General features: G+C 44.0%; 1 protein-coding gene across 2 annotated transcripts in view; it reads left to right on the forward strand.

Moving 5' to 3' along the window:
- The window catches only part of SCML4 (Scm polycomb group protein like 4), a 46,473-nt gene extending 26,315 nt beyond the window's left edge, over nt 1–20,158 (forward strand). Inside the window, exons 5-7 of one of the 2 annotated variants that reach the window (XM_009950053.2) lie at nt 5,927–6,196; nt 14,856–15,001; nt 20,033–20,158. In XM_009950053.2, coding sequence (XP_009948355.2) covers nt 5,927–6,196; nt 14,856–15,001; nt 20,033–20,158 — 542 coding nt within the window. The remainder of the gene's footprint in view (nt 1–5,926; nt 6,197–14,855; nt 15,002–20,032) is intronic. The other variant, XM_086461318.1, reaches the window with a different exon arrangement.
- The last annotated feature ends 560 nt before the right edge of the window (nt 20,159–20,718 follow it).

Genomic DNA, 20,718 nt, shown 5'->3' on the forward strand with positions numbered 1-20,718 from the left:
AAGCAAAGGACTTACCATGTCACAGAGGTAAGAGACAAAACAACAATTTTTCTTAATCCTAATGGAGAACTGGGGTCCAGAGATGACAGATCACCTGACCAAGGTCACTCCAGAGGTCTCCAGCAGAGCTGGAATGTGAGTTGCAGATTCTCATGCTGTTTTAACTCTCAGCTGACCCATCTTCAGGAATTTGGCTAGGAACCATACAGGTTGCTCTTTTCTTCATAAAGAAACTCGGCTAAAGAAATGTGCATTTTTAAATTGGGAAAGCAGCTGGGTTTTTTCTCTCCTCCTTTGCTGCATTTTAAGTGTGCTGGATGTAACAGCCTTCGGCTTTTCAATCCAGTTGCCTGTGGACCATTCATGGAAAGGAAAACTATGCCAAAATGGCTTGAGCATCTCAGGGTGGTGAACAGTTGTAACGGAGACTATTGTGATCAAAGGCTCAAGGCAGCTTTCTCATAAAACCTGCTTTAAAACATTGTGTACTAATTTCTTACTAGTTTGTGCCCTTCTGCTGACTACCTAGAAAATAAAATACAAAAGGGTAACAGAATACAGAAGGGCTAAGCTACAAATTTATGAAACTGCTGCATTTTAAACCTCAATAGAGAGCTTTGTTTCCTTCTACTATCTTAAAAACCATGTTTTTCCCTAATTGGCCAAAGTGGGATTAGTAGCTGGGAAAGCCGTACACTCTACAAGGCCTTCTGGGAGCTTACAAAATGCAGATATTTTCATACACATCACTGGTGGAGCCCCAACTCATGTAGCTTCTCTGTGGTGCAAACTAACAAGGAGCTGGAGAAATATGAACCCAAAGAGTTTCCACCGTGTTTTGTAGTTTTTGGACAGTGGAGCCCATCCCTCCTGCTGCCTCCCATCCCACTGTAAGGGGCCCTGGAACCCTCACATGAGCCATTGCCATTGTCCTCCTCCCCCACCCCAGGGCTGTTACTTGGAGAAGACATCAGTCACAGGATCAGAGGACAATCCATGTGGCAAGGGACCCCAGGAGGTCTCTGGTCCAACCCTTTGCCCAAAGCAGGGTCAGCTATGGGGTCAGACCAGGTTGCTCAGGGCTTTGTCCAGTTGTGTCTGGAAAACCTCCAGTGCCGGAGCCTGTACAGTCGCTCTGGGCAACCTCTGCTACTGCCCCACTGTCCTCATGGGGAAAAGGTTTGTCCTTACATCCAGTCTGAAGTTTTCGTTTCAATTTTTGCCTCTTGTGTCTTGTTCTCCTGCTGTGCATCACTGTGAATAGCCTGGCTCCATCTTCTTGGTGGCCTGCCCATGGGTCTTGTGGGGCTGCTCTTAGGTACCTACCCCCAAGCTGCCTCTCCCCCAGGCTGAACAAGCCCCATTCCCCAGCCTCTCCTCGTAGGGCAAGTGCTCCATGCCCCCGGCATCTTGATGGCCCTCCACTGAACTCACTCATTTGTCCATGTTTGTCTGGTATCACAGAGACCAAACCCAGATGCCAGGTTAGACCCCTGCAGTACCCCACTTTTTAATGGCCTCCAAAAAATCCATTAACTGCCACCCACTATGCCTGATCATCCAGTCAGTTTCTCACTCTTCCCAACTATAATGTTCTAACTTGGTGTCAAGAGTTGAGGCTGGGCCAGCCACTGACAAATGACAGACGCTCTCTACTAACCCCTCTCCCCTCCCAAAAGGGAAAAGGAGAGAGAGAGAACAAGGGAGAGAGACTTTACGGTTAGGAAAAGAAAACGAAAACAGCTTTAATGAAACAATAACAATAGAAGAAAATACAATAATAATAAAATAGATACTAATAGATACAAATAGATACAAAATGTCAATGCCAAACCCAACTCCCCCCACCCTGATGACGATACGTCACCACCACACTGCAGGGCTGGCACTGGGGCAACCCCAGGCTGTACTCGGCAGCTGACAGGAATGGGATGCAGGAGCTGGACTGAGGCACTGGATTCAGGGATGCACGGGTCGGGATCGAAGACATAAAAACAGACAGAGTCCTCCCCAGATGTCAGCCATTGAAGAAGAGCGATTGACCCTTGTGATCTCTCAGCTTTATACTGAATATGACGTCTATGGGATGGAATACTCTGTTGGTCAGGTTTGGGTCACCTGTCTGGTTCGCTCTTCCCTGCAGGTGCGACCTTTTACATCCTTGCGACCCTTTTCACTCCTGGCACCCCAACACAGAGTACAAGTGACCTTGGGCGCTATAAGAACGAGTATAAGCAAGGGCCTCTCTGCATCCCATTCCTTGGTACAAACTATAAACACCAGATCTTATCACTGCTAGAAGCTGTCACTGTCTGCAAAAGCGTGCTGCTGTTTTTCAGAAAGTGCAGTTACTTAGGAGAGACTTGACTGAAAAGTTAAAGCACTAAAACAGAATTAGTTCTGGTTTAGCCCAAACCAGGACACTTGGATGTAAGAATATTGTGGGAGACAGTGTTGAAAGACTTGCTAAAGTCAAGGCAAATGACATCCACCACTCTCCGTTTGCCCACAAATCCAGTTCCCTTATGATAGAAGGCAATCGGGTTGGTCAAGTGTGACTGATCTTTGGTGAACCCACAAAGACTGCTCCCAGTCACCTTCACCTCCTTCTCTGCTGCGTCATGAAACACAGATGTCTTCTCCTGCCCTGGAGTGTCACTAGGGACTGTGTCACCCCTCAGGGGCACAACGGATCTCGCTGTGATCTGAAAGTCCCCTGGGCCTGCCTGCCTCTTCCCTTCCACATATGGGTCTCTCCTGGAGCTGGGCAGACTGTTGCACAGGCTCATGGAGACATGGTTGCTCAAGGTGCATCAGCTTATGCAGTTTTACAAAGCAGCCCACACCCAGCAGGGAGCACAGAAGCTGACCAGCACCTTTTAAAACTGTATGATTTAAAACCTGTAACCACACATACTTGAATGCACAGTACTCTTTTCCTAATCTAACCGTGACCTGCATTTCATCATGAGCTTCTTTTGCTCAGGAGGAGGTGACTCTGACGAGTTGCTCTTGTAATCTACTGACTGCTCACGTCAACTTGAAGATCAGCAGCTCTGAAAAGGCTTCCTTAGAAACCCGGCTGCTTGTGATGAGCCCTGCTCCCCCCTTGTCCAATGAAGACATGAATATGACTTTTCAAATTCCCAGAGCACCTTCCGCTGGGGCATGTTTCGAACAGTAATGAATGAAGGCTCCTGCTTCGTCTGTGGCAATAGGCATCATTACTCCCATCTTGGAGCCCAAAGCAGAGATATGTGGAATAAATTGATCTAGATCAAGAAAAGAGTCTTAGACAGGGTCAGGAACAGAACTGATGGTGTCTGGCTCCTCATCATAGTCTTGTACACAATTCCTGAGCGTCCTTCCATGGGAAGAATTCACCCACACATGTCTTATTTCACTCAGACTACTGAAAGAGTCTGACATCAGTCAAAAAATCCCTGGTGTCTGCTCACAAATGTTGGAGTCGTTTATATCCATAGTAATAAAAGCTGTATGCCGTTTCTTCAGTAGGGCTCTTTTAACGTGCTGTTTGTTGTTTTGATAGGCTGTATCTTCTTCACATTGTAATCATATTAAAAGAGCATTCTTTTCCTGGAATAAAGAGGTAATGATTCACAAGAGGCATAATTATTCCATGTGGTGCAGGCAGGATGCTGCAGAAAGAGCTGTCTTCTTTATGCGTAAGAGGCTTTTATTGCAAGTGTTCTACACAGTAATTAAATTCCTTTGAATGAGGAGGCTTGATTGGATTTTCTTTGGTTTATTGGGAGGAGCCTGAAAAGCAAGGTATTTAGCTCAATTGCTATGCAATTTTGGCATCTGTTGGAGGTTAGGGAGAAAGGTTCAGTGTCTGATTCCCATTTCTCTTATGCTAGTGTTACGTTAGCTGAACTCTGTTGAATTCAACTGAATTACACCCTGTCTGTATTTGTGAGAATCAAGATCAGAAATCCCTGGCAGAAAGCAGCAGGTTACCTGAATGCATGCTGTAAGAATCCAAATTATCTAAGGGAAAAAAGCCTTGCTAAAGGAAAGTTACTTGCAGTTGCAAAGGCAAGTGCCCAAAAGCGAGGAAACTTCAAATTTACAGCTGTCCTTCAGATCTGATGTTTGCCTTATGGCGAGTCCAGCCTTCGCCCAGAATGGAACAAAGTTTTAAAATGAAAAGTCAGGCAATCACGTAACAAAAATCTGTGCTGTGGCTTGACACATGAGCCAGGATGCTGGCATGGCACAACTCTTGAGTATTTGAGTTGTCAAACTAAATCATGTTTGTTTAACATCAACTACTGTACAAAGCCGCCAAGGGTTTTTTCCAAAGGAAAAGAGTAAAAATATAAATTAAAAGGAAAACTCTATTATATACAGCCTCAACATCTATTAGCAATGGGGTTTGGGTCTTGTAGCATAAATTACAGCATAAATTCTTCCTGTTACTCAGTATGTCAGGAGGAGAGAGTTTCTCAGGCAAGGAAGATGTGCGACACCACGGGGGTAATTTCACCCCGCTCAGACGTCTCTGGAGAAAGAGTACGCATGATGAGGAAGGTGGCATTTTCAACAGCTCAAAGAAACGTTGGGGGACAATGGGAGGCACTTTCCTAATCTAGGAGATCCCTGCTCACCACATGTTAACACCTTGTTTCACCCAGTGAGAACAGGAATCTCTGAAGCACAGGTTGCCAGTATCTGTAGGGGTTATGTGAAGGTTTGGATCTCACGTAGGCTTCCAGGGGCTCTGCTTGTATCCCAGTGGTGGTGGTGATGGTGGTGGTGAAAGAGAGGGTCCTGGGGCTGGGTGAGGGCAGGACTGGTTTTGCAGGGAGAACGATAGTGGGAATGAGGAGGAGGAGGAGCTTTGATGATGTTTTGAGAAGACAAGAAAGGCAAGCAGGAAGGAGCTTGGCTATCGAGGCCTGTTGGGAGGAGACTGGGCCTGGACAGAGGAGGACAACAACACAGACATGGACATCTCAGTCCAGACAGTGAAGCAAGACCAACCTGGACCTAGGTCTGAGAGGAACTGGCAAAAAAAGTCTGTGCACTACAAAACCTGGGGCTAAACCTGCCTCATGCCTGCGCATTAGATCCCCACACAAAGGGGAATATAAGTCTCTAAAATAGGTCTGTAAGTGCAAAATTTGGTTTATTGGGAGGAGTCTGAAAAGCAAGGTATTTAGTTCCTACACCATGGGCAAAGTGGAGCACAGCAGAGAGGAATCAGAGCAATGGTTTGCAGTCGTCCGTGATGCTGGCACACGTGTTTGAACCTGAGCCAGCTCCGAGTGACCCACTCACACATGTCTGCCTGTGATAAACCTTGGGCACGCTCATCAGCCATCAAGCCTCTTCTCCTTGCAGGACACCGGGCCTGATGGACATCTGCAGCTGAGGATATTTTCTGACTAATTTTGGTAATCACAGCCAGAATGCTTTGGTTTGCTACCTTCACTCCCTCCTACTGGCTGCCAGGCATTATGAACCCAACAAACTGCTGGTCTTGTTGTCCTCCTCTGCCTTCTTCCTTTCAACTTTCATGGTTTTATATGAAAGAGAGAGCAAACAATAGCTGCACAATCCTCCAGCATCAGTGGTATTTGGGGAGCATCATGAGGCAAATGGGAGTAGCCAGCCGGTGGCCTAGGACTTTACAGAGAATATTGCTGTAAACTGACACGGATGAGTCACATCAAGCCATAGTTTCCCTGTTGTGACTCTACTGACTTCTGAGTGGTTGTGCTTCCCTAATTCTCAGCAAGGATCCCTCCTGGAGTGAGCTGTCTGGAGAGAAAGTTGGAAATGGAGTTAAACTTATTGCCAAAAAAAAAAAAGATAATTTTGGCAAAATTTTTTTTTTCAAGGCCTGAATTAAAATTGGTTCTGTTTTACTGATGTTTCTTTTATGTCTTGGCTTCCTGAGCAGAAACAGTCATACCTGAGGACTACCTGGTTGATCCTGCAAACATGAAGCGGTACAGTGTGGATCCTGCCGATTCTGCCTTTGGTTGCACGGGCTCCGTGTACGCCATGCGACAGAGTCCTGCAGACGGACGTCCTGCTGGAGGCTCCTCTTCCTCCTGTAGCCACCGTCCTGCCCAGATGTCTTCAGGGGGTTCCTCATCTACTGGCCTGCAGCATCAGACCTCCAGCCCAATGAGGAACGGGACCTGTCTTGAAGGAAACAGAAGTGGTAACATAACATCTTTGATTTAGCAATGTGTGTTGCTATGCCGGTGCCATGCTGGAGTCTTAACTCACTCCCAAATTCCCAGGAAAATTAGTGAGGTAGTTCTGGGTTGACATCCATCCAGACCACTCACATTTCCATTTAGAAGGAGAAATAACAACCTATGTAAACACAAAATCAATCTCTTCATCATTAAGTAAAAAGGTGAATGTTTTCTAATGCTCTTATTAATTATGTAAACATATGTATTATGTATAATTGTATGGCAATCACAACTGTTATTATCGACTTACAGATATAAATATTAATATATAAGGCATTCCTCCAAAAGATTGACACTGCCTACAGGCAGGTAACTATTATTTGTGTGACACTAGCTGTGTACAAGGTACGATACAGAGCAAATGCAAATATTAGTGCCTACCTCAATGCATTTTAGCAAAAGGTTTTTCTTTCTAGCTGTGTGGCCCATCCTGCCCCTTTAATCATGAACTAAGCCAGATTTTGCTTGAAAAAGACTGCCCAGAGAAACATATATTTTTAGAAATCATCCAGTGCTCTGCTCAAGGCTCTTTTATCCTTCAGGAAGCAAAGTCACAAGAAGTTTATCTGCAAATTCAAGGGATGTCATGGGAACCACTGCACTCAATAACACTTCTTCTTCCCTCTCTTTGCATTTTTGTCCAGTTACCCTGCTAGGATTTACGTTTGCTGGGTCAGTTGCTCTGCCTATTAGTTACATTTCCTATTAGCTTTTTTTTTTTTATCTAGAAACGACCTGGGTCCATCAAACAGGTTAGATAATTCCATGAACTTCCGTTAACTTTGTCTTTGTTTGCATTTTCCAAGTTCTCCATTAACACATCTTTATCAGTAGTGATTCCAACAGTGTCTTCACCCCTTACTAATTATTCAAACTTCATTTATGCATTTTTTATCTTGAAGACAGATCTAACAAAGGAGTTGAATGTCTCAGCCATTTTTAAGTCATTAATTTCTTTCCCTTCCTCATTTATTAATGAAATCTACAGTCACCCTAGTATTATTTTTTTTTAATCTTGATATATTTGCAGAAGCCTTGCTGGTTCCCCTAGCCCCTTTGTCCACCATTAGCTCATTACACTGTCTTTCTGCCCTTGCATTTCCCCTGGAAACTGCAAGTGATTCTGCATATTCTTGCTTGGCAGCCACTCCAGATCCTCTTTCCAGTAGCTGCAGAACTTTGCATAATTCCTTCACACCCTCATCTCCCCAAGGCCTATATTATTTCTTGTTCCTGAACTTTCACTACTGAGTATTTTAGAACATTATTCTTCCAAAATATGTATTAGCGGTATTTATCCTTCTATTTCTTTTTGTTTATCTAAGTTTGCCGTCTTAAACGCTCAACAACTACCCACTTTGCTTTATTTTTGTGCACGTGTTTCCCTGGTTTTCTGCTGTGTCACTCTATTGTACACACCACAGATAAGCGTTCAGTTCTCATTATTTTTTTCTTCACTTGCAGAGTCAACTTTTCTCAAATCAAAGTGGATAGTATAGAAATGTACTACTGCAAACAACTTGTAAAATGTTGTCACTAAGAACTGGGGGTCTCAGTTACAAGGAAAGGAAATGAAAAGCCCTTTCTTTCAGATCTTGTTCTGTGCCTCTCGGGCTGGCATAATCAGGTGCGGGGAAGACAAGAGGCTTACTGTTCACAGGACGCATTTTCCCCTCTCCCACTGCTTCCCTAGAGCCTCCTGGCAGAACTGGGACCCTTTCGTCAAGCTTTTTAGTTGGCAGCTGCGAGGGGCCAAGATTTAACAATGTTGTTATTTGCTTTCTTTGAAAATCTTTATCATTTTGCTTGGGATCAGTCATTATCTCTTCGTAGTGCACATGAAGGGTCAGAGCAGTTCAGAGGAAAGATCTGTCTAGCCACCCATCCTGTCTCCAGCACGAGACAGCAGCACACCCCCAGGAAAGAGATAAGTGTGGAGAAGGCAGTGCTTCCCCACTACCCTCTCCACCCTCACAAATCTATGGCTCACGGACTTCCTGATCCAGAGGTGGTGGGTTCATATTTAGTAACCCTTCATAGATTTTTCTTTGCTGAATCACTCAGTGGCTTATTGAATACTTTGTGCATTTTCAGCATCCACAAAATTACCATGCTTAAGTATGTGTTGTGTGGAGAATAGCCTTGGTATCAGGCATTTGAAACTATGTTCAAGGGACTGAAGCTTAAAATCAGAGCTCCTTAAACTTGCTCACCTGTATTATTTACCCTTCTCCTTTCTGACTCTGAATGTCAGTGTTTCCCAGTCTCAGCCAACATCTTTGTGAAAGCTCAGTGTGGTCTGAGCAGGACGCTAAGCTTCAGGAGACAGCTCCATCTCTCTTATCATGACTTTCCACAAAATCTGCAGTCTTTACAAAATGAAAGCCTAAAAGATAGCATGTCTTCTTTCCAGAACTGAACCAACAGAGAAGTCATAGAGTGGCCATGCAATAGGCTTTGCAGGTTCCTATATTTCTCTAGCTTATAACATATTAAAGCAGTTTGAGGAGCAAAGAAGAGATTGTTTTTGAATCAGGCACTCATGACATGTGGGTGTCTCTGAAGCAGCTACAAGTGACTTTAAGGTGCTACATATAACACTCATCCCAAAACTGTGCAGTACTTTTTATGCGACAAGCACTTGACACTTGCACAGACTATCTCCTCTGAGACCTCTGGGTCATTTGGCCAGCTTAACATTAAAGGCTCCCTAAAACTGGCAGTTACGCAGTGAACATCATGAAAATGGTTATGAATTTGTTGGTATTGCTTATTTATAATTATTATCAATTTTTTAGTCCCAGTGTCATCCATCATAGATTAGGGTCTGCCATAGAGGTATATTCAAATCCATACAGAGATGGGTTTCCCCTGTGCTCCGCCAATGTACGGCAGCACAAACAGCTAGTGAATGTTTGTGCCACCACCATCCATCACATTTCCTCTGATCCACTCAGCTGCTTTCTGGAGACTCCAGCAGAGAGTCTCCTGCAGTCCATGGCAGGAGCTGGGTCCTCTGAGGCAGAGGAGAGCCATTTGCTCTTGGACATGGCCAGCCAGTTTTCAGTGGCTGTGATTGGCAACACAGTGACATCCATGAAGTCAAGGTGCCCACAGATTCATTACAATATCACTTCCAACATTAAAGAAACTGTAATGTTTCCAGTCACAGCCTGGTTTCTTCTCCTACTCTGCGATAGTGTCAGCTCTGTAACGCTGGAATTCCCACCACAGAGTGCCTGCTCCTCCTTAAAATTAGAGACTGTATTTCTTCACAGCTATTGTATTTTCACCCATAGTGCTGCTTCCACTTTTACTGGCAATCCCAGACTTTTAAAATACGCATCTTTCTGCAGTTGTCTCAGCACACCCTCACTAGAGTTTGATTACTGTCTTTGCAAAACCTCTCTTGGAAAGGTCTTTGGAATCTGCTCATTCACTACGATGCTTCTGTGTGTGTTTTTCTTCTTCTAGGGATAATTTATATGCTGCTGAATCATAACTGAGCAAAGATGAGTAAGTGGTGCATGCCAGTCACTGTTCTTATCCTCCTCAGTTTGCATACTTACAAGGCAGGGATTCACAGGACTCATTAAAAAGAGGAAGAATTTCTCTCTGAAACCTCAAACCAATCCTTTTTATTTATGGATGTTTTTGAAAAATAGCTTGCCTTATTTATCATGGTGGGAAAATATCATGGAAAAAACCATAACCATAAAACATATCTTAGTGCATAGCAGAACACGTCTTTCAAGCGGAATGGATGAGATTAAACCTCAAAGCTCTCATTAATGTGATCAGAAGCTTGATGCCCAGTTCTCCATGATTATGCTAAAAAATTCCAAACAAACAAAAAAAAAATCTCATTTCAGAAAGCCAGTTGGGGCTGCTAACAGATAAACATGCACTTTCTTGTCATCATTTGCCAAATTGAAGCTCTTAAATCAGGGAAGGAATAGTCAAGGACATCATAAACCTTTCCAAGACTGCTTACATAACAAACAAAGCCTTTATTCCAAGTATGAAGAATTGCGTGTTCAACCATAATATAATAACCTTAACCTTGCCCTGTAGCTTGTTATTTTTATGTAGATTTTATTATCCAATATTAGCAGTTAATTATTATCACCTGAGGGCCTTTGTTAAAGAGGCAATCCTGCTTGCTAATACATTTATTTCCTGAAAACATTTGGGGGCGCAGTGTTTGAAGTTTCTCTTTTTCCAGAACAATGCTACAAGCACCCTGCAGGGGCCAGATCCAGCACCTCCCCAAGGCAGCAGCAAAGGAGCTGCTGACAGTATTACGGGGCTCAGTGCTGGGTACCACTTCTTCAGCAAACACATCCTGCCTGTTAATTTTTTAGGACATTTACAGCCTGAAAGTTTCAGTGCTTTTAGTGAGCTGCCTTTTTTTTTTTTCCCCCTGCAAAAGAGAGGCAAAGCAAGAAGAGCCCAAATTAATATTTAGCACCAGCCCATGGCCACATCTCATGCAGCTGGATGCTGGGCTGCTCATGCAGCGCGTGCTGTGCCGCGAGCGGGAGCAGCCGCCGTGCTGGTGGGACATGGACTCTGCCCTGCCGTGCTGCAGGGCTGAGGCCACCAGCCAGGCGGTGCACGGCATCTCCTGCAAGCACCAGCCAGTGCAAATTGATGTGCTAAGCCCAGTCCTCTTTCCAGAGCTCTCTGCTGCTTGTGGCTTGTCAACTCCCCCTGCACCCATAAATACCCTGTAATGCTGTTCTTCCACGTGCCTGCTTTTCTGATGCCTCTCCTCTTCTCCTGCTTAGTGTGCCCTAGACTTTTAGAAAAGTGTCTTCTACCAAGCCTTCCTCCTGTCCTTGTTTATAGTGGTGGTTTGTTTTTTAAAATAATTCCCATTTCTCTGCACCTTTGAGGGTCTGCTACTTCTGGTTAGTTTCAGCAGATCTGTTGCTCCTTATTATCTGCTCCAGTGCAATCAGAGAGAACCTTTTAAAATTTCATTCCCACCCCCTTCCCCTGAGGCAAAGAAATCATTTAGGCCTGCAGCAATATTAAAGTTCATCTGTCACTCCCTTTCCACTCTTATCTATCAATGACCGTACTCCCTCTGGGCTCTGTTTGTTTGCCAAGAACATATTTAGGGAGTCTGTTATTTATCTTTCCTTCTTCCGCAGGTTTAACTCCATTTTAGCATCGGATTTCCTTGTCAGCCGTTTGGCTGTTGGCTTTGTTTCTCTCCAACCTCCTTTTCAGGAAGGTCCCAAGGCCAGACATGGGGGCCAGAGAAAAGCCTGCATGGGATGAGAGCTCAGACCAAGACAGGCCATGTCTTTCCATTGGTTTCGCTGGGCTTTGGCCACTGACCCTGAAACTCCAGCCATTTCTGCACAGGCAATGGTCTCAACTGGGATGCCCCGAGACCTCCCCCTGCAGAGGAACCTCTTCGGTCTCCTTCCCTGACACCGCTTAAGGCAGAAGGGGAAAGTGCTTCCCTCTGATTACCTAAATTTCCATATCCCATTCCATTAATTTGACAAATTTTTGCCACCTGTCAAAAACAGGAAATTGGATTTGCCCTAGATTACGATCTCTAAAAATAATTATTGGTCGCAAGCACTCCCATCTCTTTGTAATCTGAGTATTCATTATCTCTTGATTAATTCTGATGACAGGATGGCATAGGATACCCAGGAGACATGAGACTTCCTCATTTATCTAATTCTTAGGTTAAGTGTGAATACCTTCAGATAAGAAAAAATGAATAGTACTTGCCCTGCTGCCATCAAACACTTTTGTGCTTAATACAATCTTTCAGCAAAGTGATGCTATTGAAACAAACCACATGCCTTTGTGTAGGCATGAAACGATTTATTTTCTTTTGTAAATAGAGAGATTACACTTAAGTGTGTAAACTACAATATTAAAAAGCCAGAGTAAATTAAACAACAAAATACATTTTAAAAGATATGGAAAAACAGATTGTTTCGAGATTCACCAGCTGCAAACTGTGTTCCAGACATTTGTCTGCACGCTGGTGGTATCCCAGTTTTACTAGCAACATTTAAAGGTAGCCCCTTATATACAAGTAAATTAACACATCTTAACTCATAAAAGAGCAGCAAAGAATCCAGGACTTGACTCTAGATAGGTAAATAAAGACAAAGCAATCTTTGAAGAGTTAGTATCTACACATAATTCTTGGTTTTATATTATTTTATCATATCTCAGATAGGGATTTGAAAGGGTTATCTTCACCTGTTAGGGCCTGGAAGAGTTCTAGCCATGCGATCTCTTTAGAAAGGTCATCTATATATTTGTCTTTAAAAAATCAGATTTATGCTATTGATTGCTAGATTGCAAAGGAGTGAATAGAATTCCCCTGTCATTTCAACCTTTTCTTCTCAACCCTCTTCCTTTCATTACAGATATTTCCAATACCTGTGAAGGCTCCCAACCGCTCTCAGGGCTCTCTGTTTCCCTTTGCCCTTTCCTGGCATTTCTGGAAGCGGCAGGCCGCGGGCAGAGTCACTGGGCCAGGGGCTGCTCTTTCTGTGCCCAATGTGAATCCCAGGCTAAGCCCCCTGGGCTTTCCTTAGATTCACACAAATTTAAGGGAAAAAATGTGATCCTCAGTAGTGGCACAACATCTCCCCCACCCACATTACGACAGTAGCATAGAAATTTCTGCAATCCTTTGGGTATGGCCAAACCTGTCTCTCCTCTCGCTATTTTCCTGCCAGTTTGTGAAAGCCTGGTTTTCTCCCTGACCTTTAGTTTGAGGTGCTGAGGTGCCCAGTATCTCCACACATCAGCTGGCATCCAGACCATTGGCAGATCAGGTAGGGGCAAAATACTTGTCCCTCTGCCTCCAAGGCGAGTCTCAGTTCTCCCACTTGTCCCTGACAAAGTCACTCGGTATTACTGATGATCCAAGGGTTGGCCAAGATTACCCTGCTCGTTTTGCACTCTTTGTCTTCATTGTTTCATGCCAAAGGCTCCAGATGGTGTCTGTACCACTGTGTATTGCATCTATTCTGTGAGTGGAGCCCAGGGTCGCCTGAGTCCATACGAACACCAATCCTCGCTGTCTAATTAAGAGGACCTGCGGCTATTCCTTGTCCTTTATATTTAGAACAGTGACTTAGCAAATGAGAGTGTAATTATCATGATATTTACATCATATCCCATTATGAAGCCCATCGGCCAGATTTGCACATTCATAGCCCTGCTGCTTTCTGGAGTTCATCCTTCATAACTGCAAAATATACCTCATTACATTATACCGTAAGATGAGCATGGCAGCAAGAAAAAAAGGACCAATACGCACATAAAGATGTTATTGGGTATGTACGGGCAGTGCCTCAGCTAACATAAATCAGCACAGCTCTACTGAAGTCAATGGAATGGCAATCTACATAAGCCACAAACCCAGCCCACTATGTTTGCTCACAGGCATTAGGATCGTGTTTTGAGTCACACATGGGGATTCTCATACATTTCATTTGTCTCTATAAGCACAGTATTTCTCTGAAGAGCTCAGCCCTTCTTTCCTCAGCAGCTCTGATTGCCCTCTTGGATTCTTGGGGCTTCTCCAGGCTCTAGTTTAGGTTATCTGTGGTCTCCATCTACTTGCACTCTTCTGTTTCCCTTTTTGTCTTCTGAGATGTCTTCTTGCTTACCATTTGTACCTCTCTCATTAAAAACTGGGCCTTAACAGAAAGAGGTGAGCAGGTCTGGGCAAGTAACATTCTACACATCTGTGTGCTGCTGCTTGCTAAAGCAGAGTTTGCTTGGTGTGGATATAAACAAATTGAAACAGCTTTCTGGTAACCTAGCATAATATAGTTCTTGTAATGGTGAAGCAGCATAAGTGGGGGTGCAAATTATATTCACATAGAGGCTCAGATTTATAATTCTGCAGAGACTAAGAATAAAAACATAAATGCACTTTCATTCCAATGTGCCTTTATTCACTTGATTTAAAGCTACAGCAAGCCGAAGTGACCTTAAATCATCCAGGGCTTATACCATTAAAAAGTCACATGTGCAATGTTCATCTTCGTGTGTTTTAGTAGCATTCCAAATAGGCATTCATTGGGGACCATCAGCTTCGTGAGAGCCTAAGATTAGGAGGACATGGAATAGAAAGCTTCCTTTAAGCTCTAAGTCTGAATATCTGAATGCAAAGAAAAAACCCTATTTGCTAAATCGTGGTTTTATCCTCTAGCAACGGCAAAACTCCTTTGTTTAGTGCTGAAGCGCTTTCTCTCCAGGTGGGAGGGTGGTGCCTTCTTGAGCCAAGATCCCCACTGCTTGCAGATCAGACAGCAGGGGCAGCTCCGTTTAAAAGCCTGGCAGCTGGCACATTTTTCCTTCCCCAGCAGGAACCTGAGGGTTTAATGTTTTTTAACGCAATTCGCCAGCTGGGATCGTGTCTCCCCATAAGCAGTCAGATCAGAAACTGCTCCAAGGCCCCTTCTCTCCCCACCCCACCATCTCAGGCTGATACTTGCAGACACACAGATCCAACGTCCCACGCTGCAGCGAGGCTGCTGTACCCCTGCACACTCACAAATCAAGGAAACTGCTGCGTGCAATTGTAATGCGCTGTTGTGGGCTTTTTTGTACCAATAGCCTCAAGTCCTTCACCAGAACAACAAGACACAGCTCGGCCATCAAGCAAGAATCCTTTGACCTGGACGGTGGATGACGTGGTTTGGTTTGTGAAGGATGCAGACCCTCACGCTTTAGGTCCCCACGTGGAGCTCTTCAGAAAACACGTATGTAGAAGGCTGCCCTTACTGCTTCTGGGTAATTAAAGTCAAGTGCATGAGCAGTCCCAAGACATAGACTGTATACATCACACAAACCCCCTCAGCTGCCTCTGGCTGCTATAGGCAGTGTTTGTGCTCAGCCAGGTTGAACACAGGGCTCTGCAAGGAGTTCAGCATCACTTGGGGGTTTGGGATGAAGAACTGTTCACTTATCACTCAAGAAGGTGGTCAAATGCTCGAAGAGGCTTCCTAGAGAAGTGGTCGATGCCCCAAGCCCGTCAATTTTTAAGAGGCATTTGGACAACGCCCTTAACAACATGCTTTAACTTTTGGTCAGCCCTGAATTGGTCAGGCAGTTGGGCCAGATGATCATTGTAGGTCCCTTCCAATTGAAATTTCTATTCTATTCTATTCTATTCTATTCTATTCTATCCTATCCTATCCTTCAAGGCAGAGACACTAACAATGTCTTTAGAAAAGGCTCACTATTTTTTTCCAACTACGCCAGTGTAAACTGTTTCTATGCCAAGCCTAAGAGAAAGCACCAAGGATCTGGTGCTCATTTTTCATTGTCAGATTGGCACAAAAAAGCCTTGTCTCAATGACCTTTTTTTCCCCAGGATACCTCTGATTCTTCTCTGAAGAGCATTTTTTTATGTGTCTCTAGATATTTATCAGGAGAAATCCAAAACAGCCAAGCTTTTAATCTTTTTCCCCTCAGTATTATATAACTACATAACCAAATTTAACAGACCTGCTGACTCACTGGAGAATATGATAGTTGCTTTTGCTAGGCAATCTCCAGTGGTGGAAATGATATTATCCTTAATTAGTAAAGGGGAAGACTGTAAACATACATCTGATCTGGAGTTTCTTGTTCTGCTGCTGTATATTGGGTTGGCACCAATGCATTTAATAGCATCTTCAGCCTCCTCCTCCTCCATCTCTCCTTGATCAGTTCAGTCTGGCTATGAAAATGGATTTTACCCTAAAACTGACTCTCTTGTGTACAGCTGGAGGTCACAGCTTTGGATGTAAGTGCCTGGACCCAGGTCTAAATGAGAAGAGTTTACCAGCCCTGACTCCTGAACAGCACCTCAGGTTGCAAAGCAAGCGAGAGGGCTTGATCACCAGGTCCCACTGCTTGCCTGTGTGCCAGCAAGGATGGGTGGGAATGTAGGGCTGCAGTCAAGAGCAGAGGGAGACAACAGATGGGTTTCCAGCTACACCCTGGATGTAGGGTTTCCAGATACTGAGGAGAGGAGGTGGCTGAGGAGCAGATGAAAATGAACACAGGCCTTGGTGTCTGCTCACCCTGGGCAGGTATTGAGGCCATCTGCCATTCTGCAGACAGGCTGGTGGGATGACAACAGAGCAGGCACAGTGGTGCTAGGACCAAATCTGCAATTACAGGTCAGGTGCCAGCCAACCTTCCCTGCCTTCTGAAGAGAAGTCAGATCTGCCTTATAAGCTGATAATGGAACCATGGCCTATGCCTGCCACGTGGGTAACCAGGCAGATAAACAAGCCACCTTCAGATTTAAAGGAACTTGGCTTTAGCATGGGTTTTTGAGACTACTAGAAGGGGCTGGGCATCAAGAGAAAATTCTTCATGCAAGGGAGAGAGAATTGGCATGGTCTCGAGGCATCTCGAGGTACATCCCAAAGAAAAGAAATGTCTAAGGTTCATCTTGTAAATTTGGACAGTGCAAAAGCACCGTTTTTGTCTATTTCCACTTGTAGCAAAGGATGGCACAATGTGCTTTTATCTAGCAACAGGGCGGTGATGTGCTCCAGGCAGTCATGGGCCAGCTGCACTGGAGCGTGCCACAATACTATAGCTGCTCTGTGACCAAAGAGATCAAGCTAAATCGTCACTGAAGACTGTCCCTGTCATCCTTTGTTGAACACCCAGCACCCAAGGGCTCTACTTATCATTGGTTTCCTTGTAAAATATGCTGTAGGTGTGAGAACCTGAGTAAGATTACCACACAACTCAATTCAATTACACCTTTGAGTTATATATGTCCTTGCAATTTTTCAGCCTTCAAATCTCATCTGGATTAGCATGGAGACCCCAGGGGTGAGAGACAAGTGATTAGCCCATTAACCTTAGCCATATCTTCCTGTGTGTTCAATCTTTCTGTGAAGCAGGTGCGTAATTTACTTAGAAGCACTTACTGTCATTGACAAGGCCCAGCTGTCACCTGAAGTCATTGCATTGGCAATCAGCTCATCTGAGCTGTGACACTGGGAGGGAGAGGGTGGTGGGACCACGAGGAAGAAAAGGCTGGGGGAGGTATCCTGCATGTGGGCAGTGTGCTTTCCCACTGCTATATTAAGCCATCTGGGTGTTGACCGCAGTCCCCAGAGCCGGCTCTCCCAGCATGCAATAAGGAGGTGCAGCCTGCATCCTCCACTGCTGCAACAGGCGCTGCGGGATGACTTGGCCCTGTCTCTGCTCTTCCCACAAGGAGCAGAAGCTTTTCTTCTTGCCAAGTCACACAAGGAGCTCTTTCACTGGCAGCCCTTGAGACTGTCCACCAAAGACCATGAAACTGCCTACTACCTCCCCTCTGCTGTTCCCGGCTCCCTCGGCAGGGCTGTGTGCCAAGGAGAGCCGAGCCTGTAGCTGATAGACCTTTTGGCCTCATGCAAAGAAGCCATCAGCCTGGCAGGGACCTCATACCGCACCGCATGAGAGCCCCGTGCAGTGCTCTCTCAGCAAGAAAGACTTGGTAGAAAGACTGGGGGAAGGGAAATGCAGGAGGGGAAAGAGTTACATGGGGAATTAGCAGGTAGAAAACTCAAGCTGGAAGGGATGTTATGGTCTGACAGTTTAATTATGGCCAGTGATTGGCAAATGCAAGTATGAAGGAGACAAAAACCTTTAACATAATTAATCAAATTTATTCAAATAGCAACCTGTCTCTGCCAGTGCTAGGCATCAGACTTCTGAGCATGCACCTTTCTCTAGTGCTGAGCTAGTATCTGAGCACTGACCACTGAGCCGCCAGTCACTGCACTCCTGTCACACGTGGTGGCCTTACCAGGGTTGGTGCCTGTTCATGAGACTGCAGAACGCAAAAGAAGGGAGATACACATATATACCCCAAGCAGGATATAGATCCTGAAGTCTTTGATTTTTTTTTTTTTTTTTAGAATTAGGTGCTTAAACATCCATGAAGATGGGGACTTTCATCTTTCTCATTAAAAGCCTCATCCTGAGCGACATCCACCACTGGGTGCAATTCTTGTTTTATGTCGCAGCACTCATTTAGGGGCTACTCTGCTTTTTGAACAGTATCCTCAGAATAAGTGCTGCAGGAAGCCAGCATGAACACAGTAATATTCTTGCAGGTGGAAGCTCTATGCTTATACCCACTGTATCACGACCTCGCAGCTCATACATCTGCTGCTCCCATCACCTTGCAGGAACATGGCAATGTTCTCCTGCAATACCCTACCTTGCAGTGGGCCAGATCTCAACCCATGTGAACCAAGTGAATTGCGCTGATGGCACTGAATTTTACCAGCTTCAGATCTGATTCCAGATCTTCTGCTGGGACTACTGCAGACTTGGGGCCTATGCTATAGAATCCTTCATTTTAAAATTATTTTTTAAAAAGGCTGTAGAGAAGTCAAGCCAACAATCTGCACAGGGACATGGCTAATACGGGATATTTAATTGGATATGAATGCTCCCTCTGGCATACTCATGTCATGGAGTTTAATTTTGACCCCTACACAGTAATAATAAAGGAAATAATAAAATGCTGAAGTCAACATTTAGGAACAGCTGCCTCCGCACCAAACCCTTGAGAGTGTTTTTACCTTATGGCATCACAGTTCCATAAGTTTGTTTTTCTTTCTAATGGAAATATTAATTACATATAATATTTATTCTTACTTTCCCTTAGCTTCCTTAAAATAATGGGAAGGAGAGAGGAAGGGTGAAAAGCATTTCTATTACAGATAGAGTGGGGGTTGCAAAGTGAAGAGCATTAATTGATTGAGTTAATCAGAAAGTGACCTTAACTGCTCATCAGCTAAATCACCTACTGAATGGAATAATAATGATCAGGGCAAATTAGGATCCATAGTATTGCTTAATTAGTAGGTAATGGATCACAGATGAATGATCTGACCATCAAAATCATAGAATATAATATATACAGCATTAGAGTGTGTGTGTATATGTATGCACACACCCATAGCACTAGGTATATTTTAGCTCTGATGTAAGTGTCGTGGAGACTGTGGCGAGTGGTAGTATTTTTTATCAGATCCACTAATATAGTCAGGAAAAAACAGACAAGCTTAGGGTCTAAGGAAGGACAGTTGAAAGCTTCTGTGTTTTACAACCCATAGTAAAACAGAGTCTGTTTCTCTGTGCACCACCTTGTAATTTCAAAAGGTTCTCAAGCCAACATGTCTGGGATAAACAACTGAACTTGGTGGCAATTTCCTCCACTTATGTGAGGCTTAAATTAAATTTGAATAGATTTTATTAATAAATGCAATGAAAAAAGCAAGTTACTACTACCTTCAATTTAAGAAAAAGAAACAGAGATATACCTGTATCACTGAATATAAGTGTACTGGAGATATGTGGAACATACAGCCAGCCAGGGACAAAGCAGGAACTGAGATTCAGAGGTGTGCTATCGGCAGTTCATGAGGCCACATCCCTCTATCGCTCCATCACTCACTCCCTTCAAGACTGTGGCTTTTCTCAGAATTGAGCTTAGAGCAACCCTGATTTTTAAAATAATTGCAAAATAATTGAAAACCTAGACAAACCTTATAATTCCTTGAGGAATAAAATGTTACTATTTGATTAATGCCTCCTTTAGACTGTCCTTCTACCATACTCAAATTTCAATTTTTTAAATGATATTTCAAAAACGCATGACATTTCAGCTAGCTCTGCTCTAAAAGGCATGCTATTTCTGATTCACCTTGTTTAAGGTGTCAGGATGCAGCACTGGAAGAGGGTTAATACATGTTGATTCTCTTTCTATCTTTTGAAACCAGGAGATTGATGGCAATGCTTTGTTGCTGCTGAAAAGTGACATGATCATGAAATACCTGGGGCTGAAACTGGGACCTGCGCTGAAACTGTGTTACCACATTGATAAGCTCAAGCAAGCCAAGTTCTAACCATTTCTTGAACAACAACAGAGCCTGACCTAAATCTAGACAGAAAACTAAAGGTAACATGTTGCCTTACAGAAGTGCATTCATTTGCAGATTGTTTTTCCTTATTTTTTAACAAAGACTTTGTCTTTTTTAACATTTGTGCATTGTCACCTTTTTTTAATCCAATGGGGTCTTCTGGGCTGCTTTGTGTTAATAATTTGCCAAAAAGTATATAATTACAATAATTATTTTGTATCATTAATATTATTATGATTATAGTAAGTCCTATTTTTGTAATCAGAAGTGGGAAATCAAACACAAACACAGCTATGGCATACGCTGCGGACTGCTGGAAGACTAACCAACAGTCCCTCACTTGCCATGAGTCCACCTCGGAGGAGTAACCGCTGACCTGCATCGGCTGGGCTCCGGCTCCACCACTAATGCTCAAGGGCTGGAAAAGTGCAGCGTTTGGTGACCTATTGTCTGATGGGAACTGCCCCATGTCTTGCACTATCTGGAAAACTTGAATTCTTCAGTTTGGAAAAAAAAAAAAAAAAAGAAAAGAAAAAGTAAAAGAA

This window comes from Leptosomus discolor, chromosome 2 (assembly GCF_034619465.1).
Source record: "Leptosomus discolor isolate bLepDis1 chromosome 2, bLepDis1.hap2, whole genome shotgun sequence".
NCBI lineage: Eukaryota > Metazoa > Chordata > Aves > Leptosomiformes > Leptosomidae > Leptosomus > Leptosomus discolor.